General features: G+C 39.8%; 1 protein-coding gene across 1 annotated transcript; it reads right to left on the reverse strand.

Annotated features, from left to right (window-relative positions):
* Positions 1-266: 266 nt before the first annotated feature.
* LOC141800538 (NLR family CARD domain-containing protein 3-like) lies at positions 267-5,387 on the reverse strand. Its single transcript, XM_074683144.1, is given in 7 exon segments — positions 267-1,417; positions 1,534-1,580; positions 1,837-1,901; positions 2,753-2,900; positions 3,354-3,597; positions 3,600-5,138; positions 5,219-5,387. Coding segments are annotated over 7 exon segments (2,694 nt in total). The 5' UTR covers positions 5,331-5,387; the 3' UTR covers positions 267-878.
* Between the last annotated feature and the right edge of the window lie 5,766 nt (positions 5,388-11,153).

Below are 11,153 nucleotides of genomic sequence, written 5' to 3' on the forward strand. Positions count from 1 at the left end.
GATGGACAAAGGTTTGTACTTTTTCTTTCAATTCAATTAACAGACTTGATTTCATTTACAGTTTTCAATCTCTTATTTAGCTAGTGTAGAATCTGGAATGGAAAAACTTAAGGAATGTTTCTGCCGTTGATGTTAAAAAGAAGAAGAAACTTTTTTTTTTCATTTGTTTCATTTGGAAGAGAAATGAAAAAAATGAAGTTCAGTCTGAGTCCTGATACCTGATGCTCTCTCCATCATTTTGATGTATGAGCACAATTTTCAATCTCTTATTTAGCCAGGATAGGCTCCAGATTAGACAAGCTGCAGGAATGTTTCTGCTGTCGATGTGAAGAACAAAGCTTGAATAGAAAATTTCTCCATGATTTACCGAGAGTTGTTTCATTTGGTAGAAAGTCAAAATGAAAAGAAAGTTCAGTCCTGATACCTAATGCTCTTGCCATCATTTTGACATCTGTGCACAGTTTTTAATTTGGAGCAGGCTTCTTCCACTAGGGGGCAGGGTTGACACAGCAAATTGAACCCTGGGTGAACTAAAGTCTCTCTGGCTTACTGTACCCTGACCCTGGCTGGAAAGGATTCAGATTGGGATGTCTGGATGAAAAGATGAAAGGAGCACCTTTCAAACCTTTCAAGCACAGACACCTGGAGCTCAGACCACAAATGAAATTTTCAGCCTAATAGAAGACTCTTACCAGGTCAGTGTTTCCAGTTGCTGCTCTAATGCAGGTAGGTGGTTTTGTTTTTATTAATACAGTTGATTTGAACATGAATGTAAGCTATTCCATACTTGAATTTCTGATCTGCTTTCTTCTGAGTTCTCTGTGCTCTACTGATTAATTTTTAATGTCCGCAATGAAAATTGACAGCATAGGGACTTTTTACAGCGAGCTCAGAGACACTGTGGCACCACACATTAACCTAAACCCAGGAAACAGGGGCTCGGTGAATGTGGTGTTGAAGGTGTGGAGGTGGGAGAGTGTTTTAGAGGACACACTGTAGAAGGACAGAGTGCCAGCTGGATGGTCCAAATACACTGCGACTCTGTGAGAGACATGAGAGGACGAGGAGGAGAGGACTATTCTTGTGTTATCATGACAGACAAAGTAACCTAAATCGTCTGAACAGATCAGACTCCAGGACTGATTAGTTCCTCCAAATTTACTGTCAGAAGTGTCTCCCCTTCTTTTGATTCCTCTGTAAGTCACTGATACATCCACGTCTCCTGTCCACTCCACTTCCCAGAAACAGCGACCAGTCAGACCATTTCTGCACAGCAACTGAAACCAGTGGTCAAACCTCTCAGAATGATCAGGATAGGGCTGTTCTTCTCGCTCTACATGTGTTACTGTTCTGTTGTTGTCAGACAGTTTGAGCTTTCTGTGCACTGTGTTTGGGTCCAGTGTGAGTTCACAAGCATCTGACGGAGAGAACAAGATAAAGTGCAGTTTAACATCTGATACACCTTGTAGGTTTAACTGTTAGCCAATTAAAACAAGATGCATTGTTTTTGAAAACAGAAACGAACACACTTACACTTTCTCAGACCAGGTTTCAGCCACTGCTCTCCACAGGGGTCCACCCTGCAAAAGGAAATAGTCATACTGAACCTTCAGAAAACTCTCTTTGTTTATTTCCATATACTTTCACTAAGTTGCCACACCAGTATAGAACTGCAGCATTCACAGCATAAACTGTATAATAGTTGGGTTACGGTAAGGGTTAGCTCTCTTTGTTTTTGTACATTTCATTGTGTTAGAATTTTGAATTCTTGATTTTTACATAAAAGAAACTAGATACAAGAATTACTTTGTTAGCTTTTTTTCCCACTGTTAATACCTGAGCAGACCGACAGACAACTTTTTCACTCCTGAGTCTCCTGGATGATTGTAGCGTAGGTCCAACTCTGGAGTTGTGGAGCTCTTTCCTTAGTTAGTACTAGTAGTGGATTAGTACATGTTTCAAGAAATCATTCTCCTGATATTGCTGATAAAACCCACTGTGCAGAGACGTTCAAGAGACAACCTTTCAATGTCATTTTTGGACGTCTAACTTTGGTCTCCTGAAGGTGCACTGTACTTTGATTCAAAACTCATGTTCAAAATCATACATCCAAAAGCGACAGTGAAAGAATGTTTATGAATGTCTCTATGCATTGGGGAGGTACTGTGAATGTGATAAATGGACGTTCAGTAGACATTAGAAAAACGACATCTTGAATAACAGTCTGTACCTGTCAGGAGACCACTCACTCACTCACTCACTCACTCACTCACTCACTCACTCACTCACTCACTCACTCACTCACTCACTCCTACTGAGCCACCAATTGATATCCAAAAATCTGACATTCAAATGTTGAACTGCATATTAACGTAAAAGTGGGGCCATGGTTAGTCATCCAAATATTGGACCTAACTTGAACGTTGTGTAGACAACCAGAACTGGTTTGGGACTGACAGACGCGATATAGACTTGATCTGCACGTCCATCAGACGTCCAATGTTTTGAGGGAAGTAATAATATCAAATCAAAAGAAAGAGCTGAATGAAAATTTGACTGGTCATTCTACACAGTAACAGCATAAAGTATAACTATAATGCCTTAGAGATATGGATCTCTGTTAAAAACCACAGTTGAAAGTTGGTAACTTTTTGGTTCCAAGAATCTTGTAGCTGTATTGGGCAATCTTTAAAGGGTCTCCACTTTGCTGGAATCTAAACCCTAACCTGAGGGTCTCCAGTCTGCAGTGTACACTCCCCACTCCGGCAGAAAGCAGCGTCACTCCTGAATCTCGCAGGTCATTGTTGCTCAGGTCCAGCTCTTTCAGATTTGAGGATTGTGAGGTCAGAACTGAGGAAAGAGCTCCACAACTTCTCTTTGAAAGATTACTGCTACTCAGTCTGGAGAGAAGTCAATGAAAGGACAAGCACTGATTATTTTTCTGTTTTTCACGTCGTCCTGACAAATATAGCATCGTACAATTGCTCTTTTGAGTCCAATGGTCTTATGGACCCTACAATCTTATAATAGGATTTAACCGGTCCCCGTGTCAGAAACAGGAGCTCAGTTAAAGTCAACATTGTGAGCATTGTTGGTGGGGTATTCTTTTCTTTTAGCTGTAATTTGACATTGTCTAATTGCACTTATTGATTCCATAAGAATAAAGACAAGGTAACTACCAGGGTGTCTGTAAACTGTAGTTTATAGAAACACTGCACAAATTAAAGATCCCAATAAGTTACGCAAAACGAAAGGTATTTGGCAATGGTCTGTAAGTAAAAAAGACACTTTGAACTTACAAGAATTGTCAACTAACTTGTGCTGCCGGTATCTAAAGTATTTATTACACTCACAATGCTCTGTTGGAGGCTTTGACTAGAGGCAGCAGCCTCATAAGAACCCCCTCTGAAGCAGAGAACTTCTTGAGGTCAAAAACGTCCAGATCTTTGTCTGATGACAGTAAGATGAAGGCCAGAGCTGACCACTGAGTGGGAGACAGTTCATAGATTGAGAGACTTCCAGGTCTTAGAAACTTTTCAATGTCCTCTACCAAAGAATGATCATTCAGCTCATTGAGGCAGTGAAAGAGATTGATTGTGTCTCTGGATGCAGAATCTCACTGGTCCTCTTCTTGATGTACTTGATGGTTTTTTGGTTGTTAAAGAATACACTTCCTGTGTGTTTCCTAAGACCTTGTAGTAAAGTTTGATTGGTTGGCAGTGAAAGACCCAAGAGGAAGCGCAGGAACAAGTCCAGGTGTCCATTGGGGCTCTGCAAAGCCTTTTTTACAGCACTCTGGTAAAATTGGTTGCTTTTACAAATTTTAGCGGAGGGTGTTTTCTTGTTTGACAATAAGTCGACTCCAGAGTTGTTGAAGGTCAGATGGAAATGAAGAGCAACCAGAAACTCCTGAACGCTCAGATGGATGAAGCAGAACACCTTGTTCTGGTACAGTCCTCTTTCCTCTCTAAAGATCTGTGTGAACACTCCTGAGTACCAAGAGGCGTCTCTGATGTTGATGCCACACTCTGTCAGGTCTGATTCATAGAAGATCAGGTTTCCTTTCTGCAGCTGCTCAAAAGCCAGTTTTCCCAGAGACTCCATCATCTTCCTGCTCTCTGGACTCCAGAGAGGATCAGTCTCAGCTCCTCCATCATACTTGATGCTCTTCACTTTGGACTGAACCAGCAGGAAGTGGATGTACATCTGAGTCAGGGTCCTCGGCAGCTGTCCCTCCTCTCTGGTCTTCAGCGCATCCTCCAGAACTGTGGCAGTGATCCAGCAGAAGACCGGGATGTGGCACATGATGTGGAGGCTTCTGGAGGTCTTGATGTGGGAGATGATGGTGCTGGTCTGCTCCTGATCTCTGAACCTCTTCCTGAAGTACTCCTCCTTTTTTGGGTCAGTGAACCCTCTGACCTCTGTCACCATGTCAACACACCATGGAGGGATCTGATTGGCTGCTGCAGGTCGTGTGGTCATCCAGAGGCGAGCAGAGGGAAGCAGGTTCCCCCCGATGAGGTTTGTCAGCAGCACATCCACTGAGGTGGACTTTGAACCATCAGTCAGGACCTGGTTGTTGTGGAAGTCCAGAGGAAGTCGACACTCATCCAGACCATGAAAGATGAACAGGACCTGGAACTCTTCAAACCTGCAGAGTCCTGCTTCTTTGGTTTGAGGAAAGAAGTGATGAACCAGTTCCACCAAGCTGAACTTTCTCTCTTTTAGCACATTCAGCTCTCTGAACGTGAAGGGAAATGTGAACTGGATGTCCTGGTTGGTTTTGTCTTCAGCCCAGTCCAGAGTGAACTTCTGTGTTAAGACTGTTTTCCCGATGCCAGCCACTCCCTTTGTCAGCACTCTTCTGATTGGTCCTTCTCTCTTTGGCAAGGGTTTAAAGATGTCGCGGTGTCTGATTTTTGTCTCTGGTCTATCTTTTCTCCTGGATGCTGCTTCAATTTGTCTGACCTCATGTTCCTCATTGACCTGTCCAGTCCCTCCCTCTGTGATGTAGAGCTCTGTGTAGATCTGGTTCAGAAGGGTTGGGTTTCCTGCTTTAGCGATCCCCTCAAACACACACTGGAACTTCTCCTTCAGGCTGGATTTGAGCTCACGTTGACACAGTGAAGAAATAGTTCCTGAATGAACACAAAGAATGAGATAATTGGCTGCATTTTTTCTGTAAAGTGAGTGCAGTTATGGTGTTGAAGTTTCTTACTGTTCTGTAGACAGTCAGCCAGTTCCTCTTGTTTCATTTCTCTCAGGAAGTGAAGCGTGATCTTCAGCAGAGACTCTCTGTTGCTTCTTCTCTCCTCATCCCCATTTTGCATCTCAGATCCTTCTACATCTTTCCTCAAAACCCCACAAAACGTTTTCAGCTCATCTTTCACAAAAGTTATAATTTTCTTCTCAAGATGCTGTGGAAGAATAGATCTAAAATCATTCTTATTGCAATTGTAAATCGAGAAAAGTTTGTTCTGGACATTCACACACCTTAAATACAGAATCCAAGTCTGTTGGCTGTGACTGCTCAGGCAGACTAATCACTGTTAGTGAACTTTGCTGTTGACCTCTAAGAGGGAAACCAAAAGTACTAAGATTTGAAAGCACACATTTTAACTTGCGGAGAGGCAGATCTGTAATTCTTTGGAAATTCTGTATCTGCCCTCAGATTGGGGAGTTTTATAGAAAAATGGACTGAGTAGACAAGCTCCACTGTTACTGGAAATCAGTTTAACTGTTATGAAAGGACACTTTGAACAAAACTACTCTTTGTTGTGATAACATGACAATAATAGTATAAAAACAGAATTACAAAATATTCTTACATTTGTTCAGCAGACGACTGTTTAATCTTAAAGTCCCAAGGTTGTATCCTGGAGGACTCACTCTTCATGGAGACACAGCTAGGTACAGGAGAGTGTGCACACAATAAAACACACTACAAACCAACAAACTATTAAAATCTCAAAACCAGTTGATTTACCACAATATGACAAAATGAGTTGTTTAGAAATAGATAAGTGATATTATTTATATTATTATTATTATTTGCTGTACTTGAACAAACATGATCATGTTTTTCATTACTAACTGAAAAATTCAGTGAAAACTGAGGCCTCATTTTACATAGCATTTACGTCACTTCTTCCCTTATGAGTCAAGTGTCTTTAGTACATGTTTTAAACCTAATCATCCTGGCACAGAGACGACTCATAGACAGAGTACATTCTTATCTCACCTCTGAGCTTCAGCTTCCCCACACCGAACGGTTTTGGAGGGGTGGTCCCCCTCCAAAACCTCCTCACACTGATCCATTGCAGAGCCCAAAACCTTCACACAAACAAGATAAGATGTCTTTAAAGACATTTCATCCCCCCAAATTAACATTCTGTCATGTCACCATTCAGCAATATCATTATGCTTTCAGAATGTACTCATAAGATCTGACTTAAATGAAACTCTTTGGAAACTATAGTGTTTAAATGTGTATAATCAAGTGAAGGATAAGTTGGAACAAAAACCAGAGAAACAAACAAAGATGAAAGATTAAAAAAAAAAAAAAAAAAATTGAGTCTATTCCCTTTTAGGGTACTGGTTTGGATCAATGGCTGAAGTTGCTGGGCCTCAAGCCATACTGAAGCAGTTGTTAGTGTTGGGTTATCTGCCCACTAGATGCTCCTATTCACCTTGAGTGAAATACAAAGAAATGTACATGCCTCTGTAATTGTCAGAAGGGAAAGAAACTCTATCGACAAGGAATGTTTTTATTGGATCAGGGAGTTGGTCTTCATATTCATTTGGAGAGCTTTTGACTGGAACTTCAAGTTCAAGTAAACTGGGTTAGCTCTGTAAGGAATCGATGCAATGTGGTGTCTTTTTTTGACAGATCATTTGTATAATTCAACTTGTTCATCCACCTTAACCTCAATTCCATCCAGATCCACTTCGTTTTATTTTACCAATTTTAATATTAAAGTTAGCTCAGTGTATTTCACTATGCACTGTATTTAATTGCACTGCTCTTTCATTTTGAACTTGCTGCAAAGTCTCATCTTACCTTATCTTTTCATAGATGGTGATTTTGAAAATCCAAGAAAAGTCATTTTGGCCAGTGATATCCTATGAATGATTAATATACAGTGTGCATGACTTCATGTGTCTTTTATTGCTTTGAAAGGATGGACTGTGAGTTTAACTGTCAGTGCTATAAACTTTATCGGTCTCAGGAAAGTGTCCCTGGCATATAAATTTAATTCACTTTTTACAGCAGTCACAAGGTATGATCCTTTCTGTCTTTAACTTATAAAACACCAGGAACAAAAACTTCTGTAAATGTCATTGAGGCTTGGCCTCAACTGAACTCATTTAGAGCAGAGGCACAGCCCCTTTGAAGAGGAGGTAAAATATATCACTGGTGTGTAATTGCATTATTTCTAATTAAACCTGTAAAATCCAGTATAACCATATAACCCTAAGTATTTTACAATTTATAGACACTGTCAGGACAAGCTTGTAAAGAGTAATTAAGAAAATCTGCTTAACCTGTTCAAAAACAGTTTATATTCATGTTCATTTATCTCTCAAGAGGAGATCAAGTCTTACAGAACTACATCCCTTCCAACGAAAGAAAGAAAACTTTGACCTTTCGCCTTCAGCGGACCCACTCCTGTTATATGTCAGGTTTATTATAATCTCATTGTATATAAAATTTTTATTCACTTATAAGTCTGATCACCTGATCCCTCTCTGCCTCCCATGCTGTGAATGACACACACAATTAAAAGGGTATATATTACAGATAACTCTATACCTGTCAGTCATAATTTTAGTCAAGCATTAAAATGAACTTCCTTATTTTTTAAAGTTAAACTTGTACACTGTTCGTCTTTTGCATCCTGCTGTTAGCCAACAGCTCTGAAGAGGAAGTTAAAAGACATCAGTTTGTTTTTTTTAGATAACAACTTCACTTCTACACTCTGATAATAATACTCACTCCAACAGCTCAAAAATAAAGAGAACATAACATATTGTTTTCTTTAAAGATGCCATCTTTAACTTGGTACTAAAGCAGTGGTACGAGGTGTTTATCTCAAAACAGGTTAAACTCCGGCTGAACAGAAAAAGACATGACCGACATTTCAAATCATTATTTGTGACCGCATCTTTCCATGAAAGTGTTTTCAAACTACATTAAAAATGAGTTGGCTTCAGGAGTAAACACCAGGGTCAACAATAAAAGATCCTTTGCTTGTCGACACTTTTAAAATAAAGTATTAAATGTCTTAAACACAGTCATACACAGCAGATTAATAACAAAACAGCACTTTAACTTCAAGGTTGGCAGCACTTGGCATTTATTTGTAGCTTTCAACCATTTCCCTACTGCTTCTACTTAGACACTTGGTTGCATCAAACCCTGCTACGTATTATGATGCTTGTTTCTGGTTCAGGTCATGTCTTAGAACTCAGTGTATCCACCGTGCTAAGCTTGACCTTTGTTTTTTGGATGTGATGAGGTCTAAAGAGCTCTTGAAAAATATGAAACCATCTGAAACAAACGTCAGACAAAATCTTTGAACTAGTAAAACAAAGTAAATGCTGGTCCAGGAGCTTTCACTTACTTAATTTTGTTCCCTGTGGAGGCCCATCAGTCCCGCAGCTGACTTGTATCGATTCTTTGTAGAAAATTGACTCTAACAACCTGTTGTAATACAACTCCACCCAGCAACATTAAAACTCCTTAAACTAAACTTAAATTGCAGCACAGGACAAAGTCCAGCTTTTACTGCTTTATTGCACCTCTAACAAGTGATGCATTTAAATTCTCAATTTTCCATAAAACTTTCATTTAATACCAAACATTTTCATTTCAAATTCCATTCAGTAGAATATTCCCAGCAGTGACTTTTACCAGCCCACCCTGATAGAACATCCTAAAACTGGCTCCTGTCACTCTTTTGTCCACCCATATTTTAGAAATGTTGATAGTAACTCTGCAAGACTGTGATGTTCCCTATTTATTAGTTTTGGTATCAATGAGAGACATCAGAACTGTGTAAAAGTGCAGGAAACAGACCTATCTTTCCTTGTACCGTGAGGAAGATATTAGCATTTAACAAAAAAGTTAACAGTCCACCTACAGCAGCAGATAACAAATAACGTCTTTCAAACACGTCTCCTGATCACAAATTTCTCAAACCTTCAGGAGAAAATAACACCCACCAAAACAGGAACATAATGAGGATACAACAGGTAATGCAAACTCACTGAATGACACACCCAGATGTGAAACATTACCTGCAATATAACAGAATCAGCCCAACAGAAGCGTAGCCTGCCTGTCTGAGTCTTCTCCCACTCATCAGATAAAACCACATCCTCCTCCTCTCGTTTCACCCTGATTACACAACATCCTTTCATCCTCACTTTAAGAGGAACTACAATCAGATGACCTTGCTGCGTTTAGGTACCATTGGATATATATATAAAAACTCTGTATGTGTTTGTTAGTAAGACCACCAGAGGGCGCTGCTGCATCATTTTAGTCATCTGAACCAATCATCTCAGCAATCTGTATTTGTAGAGTGACACTTTCTTTGAGAGATCCTTATGCCCTGTAAACACCTTTTTCTAGCTGTCATCTTTCACGTGAAGAAAGCATGAGGAAGTAAGAGGTACATTGTAAAAAGGTGGCTGTAAATTTGACACTAACTTACAGTCATCAAGGTATCTTTACTAGATTTTAGTTCACAGAATCGTTACTGTATTTTTGTCCCACAACTCTTTCCTGTTAACATTAATCACATCAATCAAACTTTAGTTATAAATTGCTTTTCATACAAAAAAGATGTAACACAAAGTGCTTTACGGTCCAATGAAAAAACCTGTAACAACAGCTGACCACTACTCCCAACGCAAATAAGTAAATATGAAACAAGAAACCCAGGCTAAAATAAAACAAGATAAGACAAATAAATATTGACCAAAAGCTAAGCTACAAAGGTGGGTCTTGAGCCTGCTCTTAAAATCTTGAACTTAGTCTGCGGCCATGGGCTTCTCTGACAGACTATTTCATATATGGGAGCTGTAACAGTGGGAAGATACCTTGCCGTAATTGTGTATCCTGACTTTGGGAATGACTAGGAGCCTGCTGCCAGTGTGTAAAGACAACGAGAGAAGAGACGAAAGCAGCTATACATGGTTATGTGCTCCCATCAGCAGTGTGTGTGTTTACAAAGGGGTAGTGGAGGAAATTTGGTATTCAGGATCTTCTTCTTCTTCATCCTTTGTTAGAAAAATAGTTCCTGTGGCATGTTGTATTAATGGATAAAGTGGTGGCGCTACAATAACTTCACAGGGTGTGTTTCCTGGAGGTGTCAACACTACAACACAAACTAAAACTGAAATTTAAAATATCTCTGGTTAATACACCACTTTGCCTTCTCTTTAAAACACACATTTTAAATCCTCAACACTTAACCAACGTTAGGTTGATTTATAGGTTTATTTACTCATGAAGTGTACAATAAATATTGTTATAATGTGTCCCAAATGTTTCTGCATTGCAAAGCTGTCCTTATGATCAGAATTTATTTTTATTTCAGCAGCAGTACCTGGTTTGTCCACTTGATATCAGTAATGTGTGATGTGTCTGGTTAAAGGGTAGAGTTGATGTGACACGAAGTGTTTTAGTGTTTGTCAGACTTGTGTTTTTCCTCTTTCTTTCCTGTTAAATGTAAAACAACAGTTACTGAACTGGTCATGAACATATCATGCATCTGAACCAGAGGAATCCTGTTTTTACCCACTCCTCTCCACCCCCCCTCCACCTGTTCAGCTCTGTCCATCTGACAGCAATAGAGCCAGCAGCTGAAGGTCTGATCAGAGTAATGTAAGCTCTGTATAAAACCCTCCACTGAGAGCTCTTACTCATCATGTAAAAAATAAAACACAACCTTCACACAGATCCTCAGGACGTTTAAGAGAGAGAAAAAGATTAACCCTGTGTTGACTGGAGGAGGAGCTGTTCCTCAGAGACCATGAGATGCTTCAGATGTCCCAACACCTGCTTTCTAGCTCACTGCACCGACTGAAGACTTTAAACTCACATGAACTTTGAAGAGAAAAGAGAAAATAGGCAGTGAGAGGTG

The sequence above is a fragment of the Halichoeres trimaculatus genome, unplaced genomic scaffold (genome assembly GCF_033239565.1).
Source record: "Halichoeres trimaculatus isolate MK-OKI-2021-1 unplaced genomic scaffold, fHalTri1.1 fHalTri1_scaffold_2, whole genome shotgun sequence".
In the NCBI taxonomy this organism is placed as follows: Eukaryota; Metazoa; Chordata; class Actinopteri; order Labriformes; family Labridae; genus Halichoeres; species Halichoeres trimaculatus.